Below are 22,180 nucleotides of genomic sequence, written 5' to 3'. Positions count from 1 at the left end.
TGGGAGATACAGGCCTTTAAATACATGAGCTGCAGGGAACAGAGACAACCAGTTCTAAGTATGTATTCTTTTATCCATCCAAAGTGAATAAGAGATTCAAGAGAAAAAGAGCACAGCTGGGTCAGGAAGCTCTCTGGTGTTGGAAGAATGTTGCAGAATATGTGGTGGTGAATTGAGTTAAAACGCTCATGACCAGTCACCAGCTGGGGTGTTCCTCAGGGTTCAGTACTGTGGCCAGTCCTGTTTAATATCTTTATAGATGATTTGGATGAGGGGATTAAGTGTACCCTCAGGAAGTTTGCGGATGACACCATGTGAGGGGAGGAAAGCTCTGCAGAGGGATCTGGATAGGCTGGTTCAATGTGCTAAGACCACCTGTATGAGCTTCAACAAGACCCAGTGTTGGCTAATAGTGCTTACTTCTAGTAACTGTGAATTCTAGTCTTGGGTGATGTCTTTGCTATATTATAACTTGAATAGCTATTCAAGCATATTTTGGTATGTCCAGTTAAAAGATTCTGTAACGATCTAAACTCTAACTAAATAATGTTAAAACAGTGTAAAATTGCATCTTTTCTCAAACAATGCAATTCAATTAAATTTGCCTAGAATACAGTCCAATTATGGGAGCTTTGTGAAATGCAGTCAACCAAAATCTGTCCTTAACCCAAACTCTGCAAATTGTTAATGATATATCTATTAATATTACTTTAGGTACATTTGCACAAGCTTTGGGTGTTGATAATCCCATCTCCTATTTGTAAATTAGTGTCTTCAGCATTCTGTTGGAACACATTTGTCCTTTTAGTCAGTATATTAATAAGGAATTGTGTAAAGTTAACATTTTAAAGTGACACAAAACAACATACATTTGACTTTAGTGCTTGAAATGTCTGATCCTTATATGCTGCCATTTAGTAATAGATCTATATTTAATGAAACTCTAATCTGTAGAACTATTTCTTTTTTATTCAATCATGTGTGTCTCTTTTTTTTTTTTCTTTTTTTTTTTTTTACATTGTGAGTCACTGGACTTGCTCCAAAGCTCCTTGCTTGATCTTTTGAGCATCAAACCTCTGATTTCAAGACATCAGAGTTTTTGTCCCAGTAGGAGTGTCTACATTTGGTTGACTGCGATTAGTTCTCTGCAGAGTTGCATTTTGGAGCTGTGGGCTGGATTAAGGGAAAGCATAATAATTAAAGCTGGACAGCTTGGCATCTATGCATTTGGTATTCATGGCACTTGTCCAAATATGTGAGCTTGGTCTTTATGTGCTTGTTGTCATCAGATAACTGTAATGAGGCTGTTCTTACTGTAGTTTTGGAAGCGGTGCAGAGCAGAAGTCTTCAGTCTGCTGAGAGCTAGAAATTTGGCTGATCTTCAGCTTACAGTGCATAAACACATTCGTTCCTCTTCTTTTTTTTTCTTTTTTTTTTTTTTTTCTCCAGTTTTCTTTCTCCTCCCTTCCTTCCCGTCAAGGACACAGACTTTGGCTATATTTTTCATAATTGTGTGAAGCTAGAAACCTGACGGATGCCTGTGCCACCTCCGCCGCCTCCTCCTCCACCACCTCCACCACCTTCTGGAGGGCCCCCTCCACCACCACCACCTCCGGTAAGGCTGACTTTTTATCTCCATTAGCAAAATCTCATGTATGGTAACCAGCTCAGAGCTCCCAGAATTTGGTGTGCACGTTCATAGCAAGTATCTGGGGCAAGTGTTGTTTTGCTTGCTTTTGCTCTTCTGTTCACTACAGCTGTGGTCTTCAGAGTGAGGTAAAACTGTCCATTGAGGGGAAGAGAGAAAATGTTTGGACTTCGGTAGTATGTGTGTGTCATTTATAAATTAGTAAATATATGTATGCTGGTTGTGCATGCTGAAAATTTTTTCATTAATAGGAATGTATGATTACAAAAAGTTAAAAGATTGGAGACCCCTACATTAAAGTACATGTGGTGAGAATTTGGCATTAGTGAATTCTTCTCCCGTCAGAGAACTGATTTTTGTGTTATAACTTGCAGGTGGTAAGTCTTAATTTCTTCATCTGCTTTCATATAGCTTCTGTTAAGACTCTCAATGCTCAGCTGCTGCTGTTTCTCTTTCTAGCACATGCCATCTTCCTGGGGATACAGCACAATATGCTTTTATACACGTGCAGGAACAATTACTGCTTGTAACAGATCATTACTTTGTGTGCCATGAAGTAGAACATGTACCTTGCCAGCACATTTGCAGTAAGGGAAGGATGCTGCGTTTGGAGTTTCATGGTATTACATTTTGAGAGCTTCACAATTAACAAACAAGGTTAAGCCATTCCTTTTATACCGTAATCTTTTGTTCATAACCTGTTTCTGCACTGAAATTCATAGGCTGTTTTTGAAGAAGTAAAAGTTGGCATGGTTATGTTCAAGACATGAAATCTCTCCTTATGTTTCCATGTATTTTCCTGTCACTGTTGTAATTATTTGTCATGTAAGTTAGTTCCTATAGCAAAACAGTACTTTTTCATGCCTCAAATGTATCTGAGGAGGTTTTTTTGTTTGTTTCTTTTGAGAAATAAACGGTCTATTGGGATGTGGCAGGGTCAAAAGCTTTATTCCTGTCTCGTGTTCTTCAATGTCTGCTATTTTGTTCCCACAAAGATCTGTTGATTTTTATTTTTTAATTTTTTTTTAAATAATGTTTTTATGTTGTCTTCATCCAGGTGGAGATTTTCTTGCGTGTTTCTCTTAACTGCTTTGCAGGCTGAGCCATTTTGTAGAGCTCTCCACGAGCTGTGGAGATGAAGAGGAGGAAGACAGAGACAGTGCATTAAATCAGCAGTGTTTGATTCCTTTCGTCATTCTGCTTTAATTTTGGGCACCATCAGCAGTGTTTTCAATTAGCAACTCACTGAGTTGGTACACCTACAGTTAGATACTGAAATAGGTGGGCTGCATTTTGTAAGCAACTTAATGCCCACATCAGCAGCCAAAGTCAACAAAGCTGCAAGTGTTCTTATCCTAATAAATTTAGCTCAGTAAGAGAACTTTTTAGATTCCTAAAACATCTTCCAGATTGTAACTGACTTGGGAAAGCTAAGAGGACCCCTAAGAACCAATACCAGCAAGTTCTGTTTTTTTCCATCCTCCTTTGCTGATGGCCAAAGCCTCTGCTACGATAGTTTTGATATAAGAATTATGACAAAATTATACAATATTTCCATATTTTATCTAGATCATTCGTTAACTAAAATTATCTTCTGTTGGTAAGATGTACAGAATTTACACTCGGTTTCATCTTGTTGATGCGATGGAAACTAAACGTATTTCTAATTCATTTCCCTGTTCATTGCAGTTGGACTAGATGACTTTTAAAGGTTTCCTCCAACTCTAAGGGTTCTGTGATTCTTTGATATTAAAGCCTTCCATCCAAAGAAAGTACTGAGCACGTGTGCCAATGTAGAGAATTAGTATACCAGTGTGAGTGAGTATTGCTGTTCTGTAACAGCAAAAGGATTTTTTCCTGTCGTAATGGAATCAGAGAGGGCCAACGCTGGGAAGACCTGTAGTCCAAGTTCAGCTGAAGCACAGTACAATAATCAGATCTCCAGCTGATGTTAAGTTGCACAGTAAAATCTTCTAATTGAGGAATCCATGAGAACTTGCTACAGGCTCTATTTTCATTTACTGTTAAGCTGTTTTTTAGAACTTGGCATCTGCCTTTTACAGCTGCTAATGTGCACAGCTGTTGTTACAGCTGCTAAATCTACAGTTGGAGGATGGAGGCATAAGAATTCTCATAGTCATGTAGCTTTAAGCAAACCTTCAAAGCAAGCAAGTTTTACTTGGTCAACACCCAGAAATATTTCAAAATACACAGCACTGTGATTTTTGTTCTTTCATATTGATATAATTAAACCACAGTAATACTTAACATATTGGCAAATAAAAGTTAGAGTGTAATTGCTGTGTTGATGTTTAGGCAATCTGCTGGTTTCACGGACTTGTTTTATGCTAAAAGGGAGATGAGTGTGTGTTGATTGGGGTTGTAGAATCCTGTCATTTTGCATGATACCATTACGTGGGTTATGTGGGTACCACGGATTGGTGTTGCTTTACTAATTGTATGGGTAGTAGCTGTGCTTTCTCTTGGCTTTCAGTAATAAAAGATTTTTAGAGAAATAGTCATTAATATTTTTTTCTGCATGTCTTAGTGAATATAGTGAGCCTTGATCCCAAATGATGTTGCAGTCCTTACCTCACTGAAAGCCTAAGCACTTTGACATTTTTGTACTGTTAACTTCAGTCAAAAGAAAGTTTGGTTCTATACTACTCTTTTCAAAGCTTTGAACTTGCAGATACCCTGAAGTATTTGTACTGAATTCTCACTTCTTGCATAGTTGCAAGGCCATACTAAAGTGATTTGGAGATGATATTTAAGACATGCTTGGAGCCACCTGTGCCCAACAGCTGAAAAGACTGCTAGAGCATACTTCAAAGAAAACCAAGTGGAATTTTTGGGAGGGAATGCTATGTATCTGGAATAGCAGATGCAGGTGGCTGAGTCAAAATGTAAATATAGCTAATTAGATTAATTAGGCATGTCTTCAAATACATGCCTTCATGGGGTCAGAGGAGAGAGATGAGTAGGCAGAATAAAACTGTGCCCCAATATATTTGCTGGCATTGGTTTGCACGATTCAGATCTTTTATCCTTTTCTATTCCTTTTCACCCCTTTTGCCTTTTAGTTGTATGAGGCATGATGGTTAGTTTAGGTTGTCATATTTCCAAAAGTAGAGACCACTACTGAGACAGATCAAGAAATTTCTCAGGTAAAGCTCCGAAGAGATGATCAAGAGAGAATTTTGCTTTGATAAATCTTGTTCACTTTTTATGTGCAGTGCTTTGTTGCCTTTGTACATAAGAATTCCCAACGTTATGTTCAGTCATCACACATTAAAATGTTAATATTGAAGGAAGTGTGTATATGTTGCAGGCTTGCTGAGTTGAGCCTTATTCACAGGAGGTGTTTGTTTAATGACTCATGTATTTGTGGAGCTTAAGAAAATACTTCTATTCTCTTGTTACTAACAAAGCCTTAGCGTAGAAATGAACCCCAACATTTGCAATAGATCACGTGATTGAAGGCAGTAAATCAGCACCAGGAGCTTATTTTCCTTATTGGCCTACTAAAAAATAGGAGTAAAGGAGAGGAAAGAAATACACTTATTGGGAGACTACACTTCAGTGGGAAAAATGTGAAATTTGACATAATGCTGAATATGAAATTGGTATGTAAATTAGTCTGAATGATTACTGCTTTCTCATTTAGTTAAAACAAAAAGAATTTCTGCTATGGATGAACGTATGTCAGTGTTTACCAGGTTTGTTATTTTGGCCATACTCTATTCTTGTAATAAAAAAAACTCAGAAGAACAATTCCTCATGGTATAACACTGTGACAAATGCATAATTTACACAGAGATAGAGTTAGCAATGTTAAGGAAAACATCAGCTTCGTGCAATTGTTGGAGTGCAAACCTTGTTGAGCTGTTTACCCCAACCTTCCCAAGGAATTCAGAGAATGACAGTGCTTATCTGAAAGTGTGTGGGAGACGGTTTTACTCCTGTGACATTTGGTTCTACTGTTCTTTGAAAAGAGAAAAACAGTGTATGTAAAACAGCTTGGCTGAAGATAATGACAATTGGTGGTACTCTGATTTGGTCCTACTGAATAGCATGAGAAGAAGAACGTACACGCGTATGTATGTGTATGCATAGGTAGGTGTGCATACTTGCTCATCATTGGTTGTAGAAGTAAAGGCCACTTCTTAAGTTTTCATTTGGAACCCGAGATGTGCGAACATGATGCTGAGTGGTTAGCAGAATCATGCATGGTGCCGATTATGAACTATTTAGGAATGTGTTTATTAAAATTTTCTGCGAGCCTTGAGTAAGAAGATACTTGCTACTTTGTCATGAAGTCCCTAGGTCATGGGATAGCAAATCGTCATGTTTATTGCTGCAGAGAGGGAGCTCATGCCTGCTGAGCTACTTGCTGGCTGGCCATCACAGGGGCTGTGCGAAGGGCTGGACAAAGTGTGGCTGAAATTGTTGAGGGTAATTCATTCCAACCGTTCATTCCATCTTCATTCCAAAATTCCAAAATAAGCTGATTTATGATGTTTTAATAATGTACTGCATCTCACTCCAGTCTGCTTGCATAAAGAAGTGAGGGGCAATTACACTTCTGTCTGTATGCAGTTTGTTTGACTATATTTTCGGAGAGTGGAAAATGTGAGATTACATAGCTATGGTGTCACAAAGTGGTGCTGCTGTAGCTTTCTGCACCTGTAGGCAACGAATACAGAACCGATCTGTGGGAACCGTGAAAGGTGGGGAAGACGTGGAGAAAGCATAAGTACTACATTTTTGTAGTGTGTAGTATGTGTTTCATCTGGCCAGAGACAGGAGCACTGCATTTGCACGTGTGTGCTAATTTTCTTCATTGCTTTCCTTGAAATTTCTTTGGTCACTGCTTTTGAAGCGAGCTCTGTTCTGCAATATATTTCATAATGCTGTGTGTCAGACATGCCGTATGAATGCAGTGGAAAGTATTTAAGTTTATTCTTGCTTTGGCTGTCTTTTTTTTTACATTTGATCTGTGAACCACTTTCTTGTATTTAATGGCTAAAAGTATGAAAACTGTAGTGTGCCACTGTAAGTGGCTGTAACTGGTCGATCCCCAGCACTAGAAGCTTCAGAGAGCAAAGGGTTGATTTACCTTTCTTCTCACAAGGTGTTACTGCCCTGAAAAATCACATCTGCAGTATATGCAATAGCTGCATGTTAAATTCCATCTCGCAATTCATGCTACACTTGAATTAGCCTCTCAATTAAAATGCAGCCCGGAATTGTAGCAATACCTGTGCCGGAATGTGACATTGCAAGAAACCTCAGTTTCTCAATATTGTTCCAATTTGGGCTGACCATAATTTTGCATTGGTGCTAAAATGCAAATCCAGGTAATTGGGTCGGACGGATAGCATAGCATTCTTAAACAGAACAGAAGGTCAAGTTGCAATATGTGTAGCTTGCCACCTGTTGTTGAATATTTTGTTATCACCACTCAGAATAGCCCATGTCATTCTGGAGACCCCGCTGTGGTAGGGCAGGTGGTGACACCAACTCCCACTGTGGTATTTTCAGCCTTGTTCAGTGTGATGTTTTTATTGTAGTGCCAGGACTTTGGGTTTACTTCTTTATATAAGAATTTTCACTTTTTTTTTTTTTTTTTTTTTCTTTTTTTTTTAAGAGGAGAGCTTGAGAGTTTGAATCCCCAAAAATGTGACAAAATTTTGACATCAGAAGGTGAATTTCTGAAGCCAGACCCAGGGTATTTTTGGTATCTGACTCATGATCTTTGTGAGCTGCTGGGAAAACACATCAATGATAATTTGATTTTACAGTGCCTCCATTCTGGTGATTTATGTTCCTCGGTATTTTATTTTAGTGAAAGAATGGCCAGAATTTGTGTTCAAAGTGTGAGTGTCAAGAAGTTAAATATGTGAAAGCTGAATGGCTCAGCAGGTATAAATTGTCATATTGATTTTGCTGCCTTTTTGCATTCAGGTACAAAATTTAGCAACCCACACAGGAAAACTTTAAGTACTCTGTTGTTAATAAACCCACAGTTCCATTCATAGCAGGATCAATCTAACTCTTAAGAATGCAAAATTTGTCATTGTCTGATGGAGTGGCACTGACATAAAGCGAGGAGGGTTTCTGTGGGGCGCAGTGGCATTGATTGCTGGTGGCCATTGAAATGAACACTGGAATAGAGAGGTACGAGAGAGTAACTCCTACTGTGCTTTTGTTATCTTTTGTTCTCTGCCATTGTGATTGCCAGCACATTTGCATCTAGTTGTACCTTGCAAGCAGGTAGGATGCTAGCGCAGAACACAGGGCTTTGCTAATGGAGCACCTCATTACTGAGATCTGCTAATGCCGGGATTAGGCTGTGGCTGAAGTGCTGGAACAGGTCTCTAACTAAACTTCTGCACCACACTTCCTTTGCTTGAGGATCGAGTGTGGTGCAGACACAGCCTATCTAAGTACACACATTGCTCGATGGCCTTTTCAACCCTTCAGATTCAGATTGCAGAACTTTGTGTGATAAATGTCAAGATCACGGTTAATCATTACTTAGCTGGGTGTAGATGGAATCACAAAACCCTGCTCTCGTCATTCTCCTGAAACAATGACTTGATTAGCTGCCAGGAAGTGATTTGGCGGGTCCCTCCTGTGGGTTCCCTCAGAAATAATGTGGGCTGGATCATGACCCGTCACATCGTGTGTGCTTGGAGCTCAGATCGCTACAAGTGTGTGAGATCGCCGTGTTTACGCAGGTAGACTGAGTGCCAAGAATTAATTGGTTTCATGCTATGCTGTAGAGCAGGAGTACAGGAGTAGCTCTGACCTTGCCATTGAGAGTACAAGGGGAACTTGCACCGTGGTGAGGTTTCCCTAATCGAGAGGCTTGAAATCAGAAGCTCTGTTGTTAATGGACAAACCAAAATTTTCGAGTACTGGATCTCACAAACTTCTGTGTTTTTCACTTTAGAATACATAGAATACAAGAGATTATATATTTTGTTGGAGAGGATTGTTGGATTCTTCCTCAAGCTGGAAAAGGGGGATGCTTTGTTTATTTTATTTTACATTTGACAGTGCATAATTAAAACCACACCTGATGCACAATTAAAACAAGCAAAGAAGGGTGACAGCATTTTTCTCTACCATACCTCTGCTTGCGACTTGTTGGAAACGGAGCTTATTATTTTAATAAGCTCCTGGGTTTTGTTGCACTTGAGCTTCCCAGCACTTTCCTGAGGGAGACCTCAGCTGCCCATCAGAGAACGCTCTGTGATAGGAATGTTCCTGCCTGCTGAGCAAACTGCTGCTGCTACAAATTTAACACTGTGAATTCCTGGCGTAATCCTGATCTGGTAGCAGGAGATAGATTTTGAGGGAAACAAGTTCCTCTGGTGTTTCAGATTTTGTACTACTAAAGTATAGATGAGTTTCGTAATTTTGTGCCGAAGAGGGGGATGGCTCACACTGAGACTTATGGTCATCTTCAATCTTCCATCTTGTTCCAAAACAACCTGATTCCTTCAATGAAAATTATGATATTTTGGTTTGTTCAAATATTCTGGCATCTTACTGCAAATATTTTTTTCTTTCAATTCTGTTTTGGAAAAGGATGGAAAAGTCATTTAAAAGTTGGATCATTTAAACCCGTGAGTCCTGATTCTCATCCCCTCTCACTGTGCTCATCTGCTTGTAGAGCCTTGTGGTGCCATATGGGCAGTGAGAACACCAATGGTCCTTCCTGAGAGGAATCAACCCCCCCAAAAAATGTGTTCTGTTCCTTTTGATGTTCTTGGCTGTCCCTAGCATTGTGCATACACAATGTACACAGCTAGCTTAACCTTTGTTGTCATCCTTCCTGAACAGGCTGTATCATCCGCTCTAGGATTCCAGTTATTGGGGATATAGGAAAAAAATTTGTTCCTTGTTTTTTTTGGGGGGGAGTAAGGAGGGGGGGGTTGTATCTCTGATTGTTCAGACTCTTCTCCCGGCTTCATAGGTTCCTTGAATTCTGGTTTCAATGTTGCAGTTTTTCGGCAATGCTCACGCACAGTTCCTTCACCCAGATTGGCACTTTGCATCCCTGGCTGCATTGCCTGAACAGCTGGAGCTGGTTTTGACGCCATCTGCTGCTCGCGCTGCTGCTGTTAGCTGTGCATTGCCACACCTGTAGCCTTACTTCTTCTTTCACATTTCCAAGTTTGGTCTGTGAATCATGTCTGCTTGGATGCTGGAGGAGGCCAGGTCTGGCCCTGTGCTCCTTCATATGTCTTTGTGATCAGGCGTCCCCTATCCTAAAGCATTCTGTTTGTCACTGCAATGCATTTCTACTTCCTCACAAGGCAAAAGAGAGATGCTACATGCTGCCCAGGGGAAGATTTCTTGCCTCAGCCCATGTCTGGGCAGGTTCTGCTAGGAATAGCATAGGAAGATAATAGGAAGGCAAGGATTTGTTAAGGGATGTCCTCAAGCTCTTTGTTTACTGAAATACACAGAGTGCAAGCATCCTGCCAGTGTCTGATCTCTGCATCAAATTCCATTTTGATGAGGGAAAAATGGAACATAGGAGAGAGTAAGGAAGATTGACAGCAGATTCAGAGAAATAAATGAAATTGTTGGCAAACATGAGAGCTGTCTTTCTGCCCATAATGAAAGACTGTGTGTCAAACGATTGATTGATCTTTAATTTTGTTGCCATATATCTTACCAAATAGATATTGTTAAGCATGGGCTAAATGTATTTTGACTTTCTTTAAGATCCAATTCAGGTAAATAAATACATTTTCTACACGGCTCTCCTTAACATATTTCTTATAGAAAGTGACCAGGAAAGGGAATGTACTGTGATGATGCCATTCATTAAATATTATGAATATTAAAATATTAATGCTCTGAAATAAAAAAGAATGCAGTGTTCTTAGATGGAATTGTCCTTTATTTTATCTTACTCGTGGCTCCTACCCACTACAGAGATGGAGCACGGGATCCTTTTTCCCCCATCAGGTGATGGGTTAATTCTGAAATAAAGGTCTATGGCTCTCTGGTTGCTGGATTTGCAGAAGGCTGGAGATACATTTGTGCTTCAGCTGTCATGTTTATGAAGATCTACACTATCCCAAATTACTTTTGAAATTCAATAAGGAACATATTTAAACATCAGAAAAAGTATAACCCATTTATGGGACAATTTATGCATCCACTGTGACCTGAGCTACCTGTCCAGAGGAATTCTCCTTTTCTGAGTGCAGAGCTGCTCTTTAACATCTGAAAGGTAGTAATTAGTATGTCCCTGTAATTAGTACTACAGTGAACTTTTCCAAATGCCTGGTGCTTTCTTCATTTACATCATTTCAGTACCTGAGCACATATACCTCTTAGATATTTTAAGTGTCATAGGAGCCCAGAGGGTAGGTCAGTGATTGCACTCAGCTTGCAAGATATGAAGTGAATTTCCTAGGATGAAAAAAAGATTTTAAAAAAGCCCAATGACTTGTGCTTCACAAAAAGCTCTCTGCTGCAGAGGGGCCAGCCTTAATCTGAAAACAGAGACTGAAATAATCTGCTGTTGTCCACAGTTGTTTTCCTCAAGGAATGGTCACTCTATAATTGCCTGCTTTCGAATCGTAGGTTGCCTGTGTTTTACATGCAATCACCAAACGCTTGTCTCTGCTGGGTTAGCAGGTCCTTAGCAGTCACCATTCTTTCTCTGCAAGGCTCTGTGCGTTCTGTAGGCAGATCACTCTCAAGGCTGATCAACCAGGCTGAGCTCCTGAAATCTAAATGTTTGCTTTCTGACTGCCACTTTGGTTCTCTTCTGGCATCTCCAGTGGTGGAGAGTATGTTTTGCATTCTTGTTCTTTTTGAATGGCCTCAACATGCAGTGATTCAAAGCCTCTATATCCTATCCTCATTTTCCATTACTGTGCTGGTCTGTTACCACCTGTAAATTTTGAAATGTTTATTTCCATTGTTGTTAATTTATAAGCTGGAACATCCCATTTGATGGCATTTTCCTGTTTACAAATGCTTTGGTGTCGTGTTATGTAGTCCAAACTTTCATAGACTCACAGAACCGTAGCATGGCTTGGGTTGGAAGGAACCTTAAAGCCCAGATAGTTCCAACTCCCTGCCATGGACAGGGCTACCACCCACCACATTAGGCTGCCCAGGGCCCCATCCAACCTGGCCTTGTGTGCCTCCATGGATGGGGTCCTGTATTGATCCAATGCCTTACAGAGAGCCTGATGTTAGGACACTGAAGGCAGAACTGGTGGAGTTTGAGACGAAGAGGGAGTACTTCTGTTATGTTCAGGCTATTTGCATGTGTGGTTTGTTCCATTCTGTTTCAAAGTACGTATTGAACATGCCGTTGCTTGTACTTGAATTAGTAGCAGAATAACTCAGTGGCTATTAAAACAGTGAGAGCCCACCAGTCCTCTACTGCTTCATGTAAATAAAGCATAGAATCTAATTTCAATCTGTGTTACCTTAGGCAGCTCTAGCATCTGATAAAATAAATTATCTTTGCATTCTCTGCTTCCCTTTTGGTTTTCATTGAAAGAGTGAGGTGTTTCTGTAAATAAGTGAGACTGCCCTTCAGTGAGGGGAAAAAGAAGCAGTCTGAGACTGACTTATGTCCTTTGTTTTGCACCTGTTTTCCCTCAGTGACTCAAAATAGATTTATTTTCCTGCTTAATTATTTCTATTTCATGTGCTCTGACTTGAAGTTGAACTCCAATAAGAGTTCTTGTTAGTGATGAAAATAAGAATTTGCAAGGACAGGGCAGTATCTGTGTGGGTGAGGTCCCTGCTGAAATGCTTCTTGACAAGAACAGTGGCAGCCCTTGAAAGAGGAAGCCACAAACAAGGAGTCTGCAGGAGCTCTGACCAGGGTGCAGGCAGGCAACGTTACACCCAGAGCATCCCTACTTTGTGATGGAAAAAGAGAATCCGTATCAAGCTACTCAGCAGCTCATCAGCCACCCACGCTGATCATAGTTCTCTTACTGGAGGAGGCAGAGACAGCTGGGGCTGGGCACAGAGTAGGTCCTGAAGGAAGGGGATTGTCTTCTGGGCCTCCAGCATAGCATTCCTTTCTTGTGTTATAAATTGTGAACAAATTGCTATCTCCTCCCTCTTACAGTGATATCAACTCTTGGGTTGCTTGCAAATATAAGTTGCCACAAGCAGGGCATTTTAATCTAATAGCTGTGTGGCTATCATGAATTTTTATATTCCAAGAATCTTCCTGCTGAGAAATGCAGGCTGGGAAGATGGAGTGGGCAGCTGGCAGAGTGTGTGGACACTTGAACCTGGAAACGAAAACAGCTGCTGGAGCTAATTTTAAACATAGGTCCTGATCAGATCCTTTTCAAACCTAATTGTCATGTAGCCGTAGAGAGGCGTGAAGCTCAAGATACTGGTAAAAAGCTGTGTGGAAAGGGAAGTCATCCTTACTCCAGTTATGGTATTTCCATTTTTCACAGTAAGTACTGTCAGCTTTAAGGAAATGTGAGTGGAAAGAGCGCCTGGCTTGTCCAAGATCTAATGTTGCTTTTGCTGTACGTGGAGCGTTTCAGGGTGGTCATAAGGGAAAATGAGAATCCCTGCCTTTAAAGCACAGGGGGAAGCAGCACTGGTTCAGATTGGGAAGCTATGTAAAAGAGTATGTTTTTTTCCATAATATTTTAAATGAATATATAGTTACGTTATCAGTCACAAGATTGTGGAATACAGAGTTTTTACATCAGTTGTCAGGAATGCAGCTGGCATCAGCAGCAATCTGGAGTGCCATCTAGTGGGGCTGTGCAAATGTGTCAATTTATAAATATTTTTGAGCTAATGTAACTGCAAATAATAACAGTGCAATTTTTCATTTAGAATTAGAAGTTAAGCATTTTAATAATTTAGCAGCTGGTTACATTTTTTTAAGCTTTTGTTTTGCCTTCAGAATGCTATAACCAAGTTGTGTGTGGTTGGCTATTTTAAAACATGACAGTGTTGTACTTTATTATGCCTGTGATGGTAAAATTAGGGTTTATCGTAGAGTCATAGAATCACAAAGGTTGGAAAAGACCTCTAAGATCATCCAGTCCAACTGTCCACCTACCACCAATATTTCCCCACTAAACCATGATCCTTAGTGCAAGATCTAAACTTTTCTTGAACACATTATGAAGACATAACCTGTGGAAACCTGTGGGAATTTGTAGTAGATGCAGCACGTTGCTGCTATGAAGATTTCCCTCTGTTAGACTGCTCTGTTAACCACATGATAGGATTGGAAATAGCTCTGCTTCAGAAAAGCAAAACTGCCAAAGATTTAAGCAGAATGTGCTTCTTTTTATAAAAGGAAACTTAATGAAATAAGAATAAAAAATAAAAATATGTTTTGTTTTTATTTTGAAACTTTGAACTTCAGCCTGACTTTACATTTACAGTCCTCAGTTAGGCTAGAAAATTTAATGAAATATAATTGCATTGTTGTAAATATTGTCTACTTAAACTGCTTAAATTTTCCAGTACAGAGAATCTAAATCAGTTAATGGCTAACAATCATGTTCAATTATAAGTTTGATATGCAAATAATAGTCTTTTTCCCTAAGGCAATACAACTAAAACAGAAGGATGTTTGTTCTAAGGAGGCTTAGTTACAAAGCATTGTAAATAGAGTGAAAAGAGATAAAGACAGTTGGGGCTGCAGTTGTGGGGCAGAGACCCCAAGCGGCCAAGTGAGGGGTCACGTTTCATGTAAGCATGACCCCCTAATTTCCTTTCAACAGTGTTAACCTCACTGATATTAGATGTGTGCTATATTTAAACTTTCAGGATTGCTGCCTTCTGTACAAACGAATGCTCTTCTGATTGGCTGAATCCAAAGGCTTTGGAATGACAGCTGCCAGGGATGGTTTATTTCAAATTTTCTGTCACATTTGCGTCCTTTCTAAGCATACATTTTTATCAGGACCTGCTGTCTAATGCTCATATCGTCAACAGGTGAGTTCAGAACTGCCCAAATTGCAAAAGGATGAGCAGAAAGCACGGAACGCGCTGTTGGCTGATATCCAGCAGGGAACTCGCTTAAGAAAAGTGACTCAAATCAATGACAGAAGTGCACCACAGATTGAAAGTAAGTACCTGCAGGAGGGCCTTGGGTGGGCTCTGCAGAAGCCCCGTTTGTGGAGGTCAGATGGGCAGGATTTGTGTGGGTTTGGAGTTCATCTAAGGACAACATCTTTAGGATGTAAAAGGGGAGGGCTCAATTTTCTAAAGGTACATCTTGTCCTGAGATCAACAGCTATTAATACTTCATAATAAGGCTGAATCTGGGTGTCACCTTAACAGGCATTCCTCGTTCCAAAGAAAAAAAAAACAATGAAGTCAGGAATGATGAAACCCATGAGAGTTTCTTTTTAAAATGATTGTTTAAACAGGAATTACTGCCTCCAGCAGAAGAGCTGTTCTTTACTGGATAAAAGAGAAATAAAATAGAGAAAAGACTGTTAGCAAGTTACAGCAGTTGCCAGAGCCTTTTCTTTTTAGTGTTTGTTCTCACCTGAACCCTTTCCCAGCCAACTTGCTAATGGCGGAACCCTGTTGTTGTTTAGTTGTTTTATTTATTATTAGTTTCTTGTCTATCTTAATCTGATAGTGGTAGAAGAAAGTATCTTGGGAATGGTGTGGGGAAGAGGCAAGACACAGAAGTAAGGTTATGAAGATCTTGATGTGCTCGATCAGCCAAACCCTAAGTCACTCCTGACAGGTCTGTTGGAGAATCTCCAACAAGGATTACATAAATATCTGTGATCTGAAGGTCTTTGTATGTATTTAAAACAACTTTTTGCTGGTGCCATCATTGACGTGAGATTAAAAAGCACCAGAGGGCACAGTGCTTCAAGATACCGGTCAGAAGAATGGTCATTACTGTATTAACTGTCCTTACTGAGCCAATTGAATGAGGAAGAAGTCTGGTCTTGACTGTGTTTATTGCTGCTCACTCTTAGCAGCCTGAGAGCATTGATGAAATGGCTTTCTGTCATGCTTTTTCTTTTCTTCCTATAACAGAACCCAAAGGAAGTAACAGAGATGGAGTTAGCCCAGCCATTAATAAGGGTGGCTCTCAGCAGCCCCTGGGAGGCTTATTTGCTGGCGGCTTTCCCGTTCTCAGACCAGCAGGCCAGAGAGACATGCCAGGTGAGGACTTCATTTGCACAGAAGAGCAACTGGGGGGAACTGCAATGGATAGTACAATGGATAAGAAATAGATTCAGTAGACTGCAGAATTTTACACTGGTATATTTTTACATCAGCTTAATGTAAACTCTTAACTGTGCCTCAGATAACCTCAGATTTCAATACTCTGTTTATCACCTTCAGCATAAATGGCAAAAAAAAAAAGTCATACCTCCTTCTCTCCATTACTGTGTATTTCTATGATGTTACAGGTTTGTATGTTACTTTAGAATTTAATTTTTAAGACTTATGCCATCTGGGTTTTATAAAGGACAGTTCTGATCCAGCAAGGTAATTTACTGACCTGAAAAAGAAGGTAACTGATGCTTCACAAGGACAGAAGCAAGGGATGAGTGGGAGCCCTATTGCTGCTTTTGTCTCTTTTCAGCCCTTTAGAATGGCTGCAGTGACCTCTGGTGCTGCTGGGCAGCTGGTGCCTGCATGGGCAGGACATAGCAGCAGGCATTTGCAAGGAAAGACAGCAATTGACTCTACCTGCAGCTGTTCTGTTTTTTTTTTTCTGGAAGACAAGCTCAAGATACTCAGCACAGGTTATGACGGGGCTTTCTCACAAAGCTGCAGTAGCTGCTTTGAGTTGTTCTTAAACTAGGACCAGACTTCTCAGAATGCAGAATGAGATACCTTTTGGACATCTTGTTTCAGAAAAATTTGGACATGTACTTAGGCAAATCATGTAAGATCAAGTGTCTTTGGGCATTTGCTGTTGAAAAGAAAACATTTGAACCTGCATCTTCTGGAAAGCCTTTGAGGCACCACTTTTAAAAACCCGCAGGATTGAGATTTATGTAACATTGGTGTGAATTTTTTAATCATAAGCAAGTACTTAAGGATGCAGGTGGATGTGCATCAATCTGCTTGTGTTCTCTGGGGCCTTTCACTCCAACCCTCAATGCCCCCAAACTTATGGACCATTCACATCCAGCTGGCTGCACCAGGCAGATGTGTCACTATGTAGGACACCTGCTACCACAGAAAAACACCTTCTCCTTCAAGTGCTTTGTGTTGCAGAAGCTGAGGAACAGAGAGGGGAGCAGGGCCTCTCAGTAGGTCAGCATTTAACTAAGCAGAGTCTGTAGTGTCTTGTAAAACACATCAGCTCCCAGGTCCTCTGCACCATGGGGAGACTTGTTGGATATGAGGCATTTTGAGTGGACTCATTTAATCACTCTGAGTGACCACTGGGGAGGGAAGATGAACAGTGCTTTTTGTGCTGTTTTGTCTGATGAGATGGAACAAAATACCAGTATGTGAGGTGTGATCTCTCTTTTTTTCAGGAGGGAGGCCTGGGCAGCTTCCTGGAGTCCGGGCAGCGGCTCCCAAGGCCGCAGCCCCACCGAACAGCGCTGCAAAGGCAGGCAGTAGCCCGTCAAACCCATCCGACAGCCCCTGGCCAGCCGTCCCACCGGAGCCTCCCAGCACCTCCCGGGCTGGCACCGCACGGCCCAGCCTTCCTGCGCCTCCTCCGCCACCTCCGGCTGCCAGCAAACCTTCCCTCACCTTCCCTCCTCCTCCGCCTCTTCCCCCTCCGGCAGAAAGGCCTACCAAGGGGGGATCCCCCAACTCTGTTCCTCTGCCCCCGCTCCCTCCCCAGGCCGACAAGCCCACAAAGTTACCAGTAGGTGCTTCGCAACTGCCTCCTCCTCCTCCTCCCTTACCCCCCTGTGGATTTCCAGCCAGGGTGACCGATTTCTCCACTGCTGCTTCCTCCCCATCAGAAGCAAGGGATTATCCACCTCCCACACCACCGCCGCCAGCTCCTCCTCCACTCCCCGCATTTCCCCCAACCTCGAACAGGCTCTCCTTCCCACCCTCCCCAGCCATCGGCAGTGCTGGGAGTGGTGGTGACGTGCCCCCACCACTGCCCCCCAAGTCTCCCCACTTGCTGTCCCATCTGCATAAACCCAGTAATATTCAGTCGCTCCCTCTCCCTCCCACCCCACCCCTTCCTCAGCCAGCAGCAGTGGTGGAGACCAGGAAGAAGAGACCAGGCCGAGGCCCAGGTGAGAGCAGCATTTGTTTGAAATAAAGTTTTCTACCTCTTTTGCCCAGCAGGGAAGTGGCACTGATGGCTGAAGCGCTCACAGGGGTGCAGGTACAGTATACGTAGCAGCAGGATGAAGTCCATAATGTGGGAGGAATGTAATTAGCATAGTGTGTAATGAGCATGCCAGACCTCAGGCTCTTCTGACAGTAACATCTGTCTGATTTGCAGTTACTCAAATTCCAGACTGCTTTTAACATCCCTCTTCTGATGTAATTGTGCAGACTGGAGCTATATTGGGAAATTTACAGGAGAGAATAGAATAAATACAGTATAGCTGCAGCCATAGATGTGTAAAGGTAAATATGGATGCAGTCCCCTGCTTTTCAGCAAAGGTAAGTAGAGCATGAGGCTCTTCTGAGTACTTGGGTAGTGGAGATACTGGCTAATGTTTCCCTGAGCAGATGATATGAGGAACTTTTTTCAGACATGATATAATGAGGATAATTAAAAAATGAGTTTAGATCTGTGTGGACTTGTGAAATGGAGACAGCTATTTAATATGGAACATTTGAAGAGAATGTTCTGTACTCTGTATCTCAGCAGCCAGACGTCAAGAGAAAGCTTACTGGTTCTCTCTGACAGCCATGGGAAGGCTCTGAGTACAGTAGATCAGCTGCTTTGTGACAGTGATTAATGCTGCTTGGGAATTGTGTGATGAACCATTATTTTATAGAGATGCTTTTCTTGTGATCATTCAACTTCTGAGGTTTCCATTTTGGTTATCTAGTGGCTAACTTGGAGGCCTCAGGATCCCTTTCTCTTACACAGTGTGTCCAGAAGATGTATGTAGTCACCTACAACAGCTGGATATGTTTGTCCCAGATATTGCACTCTTTTTTTATAACTCCCTCCAGTTCTGTGCAGAGCTTACTGTCAGTGTCATTAATTCGTGATGATCTTTTATATGCTGGTCTGCTTCCTCTTTTTCAGGAGCTGGTGCTGGGAAGCTTGCCATTCCTCCACAGCCACCTGCCAGGTCACCAACAACTGAACTCACAAGCAAGTCTGGAGTCTCAGCCTGGGCAACAGTTCATGACCCCTACCCACCACTCAAAAATGGAAATATGCATATTATTGGTAACGTCATCTAAATTAGCTTTAGTTGAAGACTTTAGTACAAAAGCCTTTGCTTCTCAGACTTTAGAAACTCATTCGTGTCTTTCTCATAACAGTATAGTAGTACAACTAGACTAACAGATTTTTTTTTTTGCTGAGAGAAAATGAAGGTGTTTTTTTTTTCCACAAAGGTTTTGAACAATTCAATAGACAAACTCAGGAACTACCTGCAAAATTATTTGAGATTTTGAGAATTTGCTACTGTGCTTACATTATTTTTCTTTGAAACAGTTCACAGACATTTTGTAGCTTTAATCCTATGCAGCAAAGCCTGCTAAACGCTACTTTTGTGGTCTGATGAATTGGCCATTCATTCTTGCTAAATTGCTTGAAAACCACGGAGGAATACATCTGTTAGCACCACATCATCAGTGCAGAAAACTGCAAAGGCAGCCAGAAGCTTAACTTCAGTTTCTAGCAGTGTTTGCAATTAAGCTAAAAAATTTGTATGGCTCACAAACTGGCTCAAGACTTCTTATTTGGAGTAAGCCACTATCTATTCCAGGGAAAACCAGTCTGCATTTGAAATCAATAGTGGCAATTTTTATTTATTTATCTATTTAAATCTCTAACAGTAACTAATGTTTGTTTCCCTGAAACTTCCTAGATGACTTTGAATCTAAATTTACTTTCCATTCTGTGGAGGATTTCCCCCCACCTGATGAATTCAAGCCATTTCAGAAAATATATCCCAGCAAGATACCTAGAGGTAAGTGTGTAAACATGGGAATGTCATACAGTTATCCAAGAGCATTAAATAGGGTGAGAGAAAATAATGAACAGAAACCAGCTGTACTATGAAAAGCTGGACTGTAAGCATAGAACAGATAGGACTGAGATTTGTTACAGTGGTAATAGAGACCAAAGATATAATGAAAAGCATTTAATTACTGTAAAGACTTAGTAGCAAAAAAAATAAAATTATGTGGGTAGACATGCAGTTTGTGTTCTTCAGACTTTTGCATTTGTGGAACAAATAGAAATTAAGTCTGTCTAAATCATCATCTGTATATAACACTTTTTGCATCGGAAGGCCTACAGAGCAATATGTATCTGTTTAACAACAGATGATAAACACAACATAGGTTGTTTAAACTGCTGTAGAACTACATCCAAAATGCATTCCCAAAATATGTATCTATCTCCTCTGAATTAACCTGTCCTACGTATTTACAGATCCCTCTAAAAATCCACCATTAAGAACACACGTGAGATGAGAAGAATCATCTGATCCTTTCTGGACTGGTATTAAAGAATGGAGAACATCAAGATAATATACAGAACTGAAGGGTCCCCATTACAGCGATAGAAATTACATTTGGATTGCAAGTGCTGCAATGTTAACATTTTTATAAGCTGAAAGAGAGATGTAAATGATACTTTTGGAAATACTTTGTGGCATACACACCACAAAAGTGTTAGCATAGGCTTTTAAATATTGTATATATGTGGATATTTTTTAAATGAAGAAGCATAAAATTTAAAATCTTTGTAGTGTTCAGACAATTCTTATTAAGCTGATATGTTACCTCAAAGAATACTTTTTGCATGATGTGCGTGTAGTTCATTTTTCCTCTTCCATCTTCATTTTTAAATATTTTAGTAATCCTTCAGTTATTATTCAGACATTTTTCCATGAGCTGTCAGAAGCTAACATGACATGTTTAGTTTTTTTGTATGCTTTTTGACTTCTTCTGTTCTACTTGTGTTCAGATTGCAACAGAATGGCACTTTCAAGAACAGAAAGGCCCATAATAATCCTCATCAAGCATGAAGAGAAAGGAAATCAGGGGTTGTGGCAGCTGTTGAGCTACCTCCTATTAATTACAGATCCCTATAGGATAGCAAACATGTCTGAAGAAACCCAGCTGGTAGGGTGGCCACAGACCTGACAAAGATGACAGAACTTTTCCAGAATGGCTAAAGAAAGAGGAAGCACACCATATAGAATAAGGAGTCCCTAAGATTGTGATTCCTGTTAAATGAATTGGTTGGAAAAAAAAAAAGCAAGGCAGCCAGGGATGAGACTTGAGCTCCTGCTTTTAAGATGCAGTAGTGAGATGTTTGTTTGGCTCACTGATGTTCAGATCACACAATGTCTGCTTCCAGCAGGAATTACACAAATGCAGCATTTCACTGTATTAGGAAGAGCCACCACCAGCTTGTGGGAAGTGATCACTCCTCTCTACTCAGCACCACTGAAGGCTTATCCGGAGCGTTGTGCCCAGTGCTGGGCTCCCCTGAACAAAAGAGACATGGACATACTGGAGAGAGTCCAGCATAGAGCCACCGAGATGATGAAGGGACTGGAGCATCTCTTCTGGCAGGAGAAGCCATCTATCTATTCTATCTCTTCTATCAGAAGTCTTCTGTCTTTTATCAGGAATAGTCAACATGGATTCACCGAGGGCAAATCAAGTTTGACCAACCTGGTAGCCTTCGATGATGACATGACTGAGTAGGTAGATGAGGGGAGAGCAGTGGATATTGTCTCCCTTGACTTCAGCAAGGCTTTTGACTCTGCTTCACATAGCATTCCCATAGTTAAGCTTAGGAAGTGTGGGATAGAAGATTGGACAGTGAGGTAAACTGAGAACCAGCAGACTGGCAGAGCTCAGAGAGTTGTTATCAGCAGCGCAGAGTCTAGTTGGAGGCCTGTAACTGCTGGTGTTCCCCAGGTCGTGTTCAACACGTTTGTTAATGAGCTGGATGAAGGGACAGAGTGCACCCTCAGAATGGTTACTAATGATTTGACAGTGAGAGGAATGACTGACATCAGAAGGCTGTGCTGCCATTCAGTAATACCTCAAGAGGCTGGAGTTGGGCAGAGGGGAACCTGAAGGGTTCAACCAGGGGAAGTGTAGAGTCCTACACCTGAGGAGAAATAACCATATGCATCAGTACAGGTTAGAGGCTAAGCTGCTGGAAAGGAGCTCTACAGAAAAGGACTTACTTTTTCTGGTAGACAACAGGTTGGCCATGTGCCATAGTGTGCTGTGTGGCCCAGGTGGTCAGTGGTATCGTGGGATACATTAAAAAGAGTGTAGCCAACAGGCTGAGAGAGGTTCTTCTCTCCCTCTACTCTGCCCAGGTGAAGCCACATCTGGAGTACTGTGTCCAGATCCAGGCTC

General features: G+C 41.1%; 1 protein-coding gene across 1 annotated transcript; it reads left to right on the top strand.

Moving 5' to 3' along the window:
• Nucleotides 1-1,534: 1,534 nt before the first annotated feature.
• WIPF3 (WAS/WASL interacting protein family member 3) lies at nucleotides 1,535-20,266 on the top strand (the record flags this gene model as incomplete). Its single annotated transcript, XM_079538306.1, has 7 exons — nucleotides 1,535-1,615; nucleotides 14,633-14,765; nucleotides 15,701-15,829; nucleotides 17,164-17,889; nucleotides 18,864-19,010; nucleotides 19,657-19,758; nucleotides 20,226-20,266. The coding sequence occupies 7 exons, from the start codon at nucleotides 1,535-1,537 to the stop codon at nucleotides 20,264-20,266; spliced, it is 1,359 nt and encodes a 452-aa protein (XP_079394432.1).
• Between the last annotated feature and the right edge of the window lie 1,914 nt (nucleotides 20,267-22,180).

The sequence above is a fragment of the Tetrao urogallus genome, assembly GCF_951394365.1.
Source record: "Tetrao urogallus genome assembly, chromosome: 7".
Classification (NCBI taxonomy): domain Eukaryota; kingdom Metazoa; phylum Chordata; class Aves; order Galliformes; family Phasianidae; genus Tetrao; species Tetrao urogallus.
Note: the sequence above shows the minus strand (reverse complement) of the source record. Positions and strands in the feature narration are given on the sequence as shown.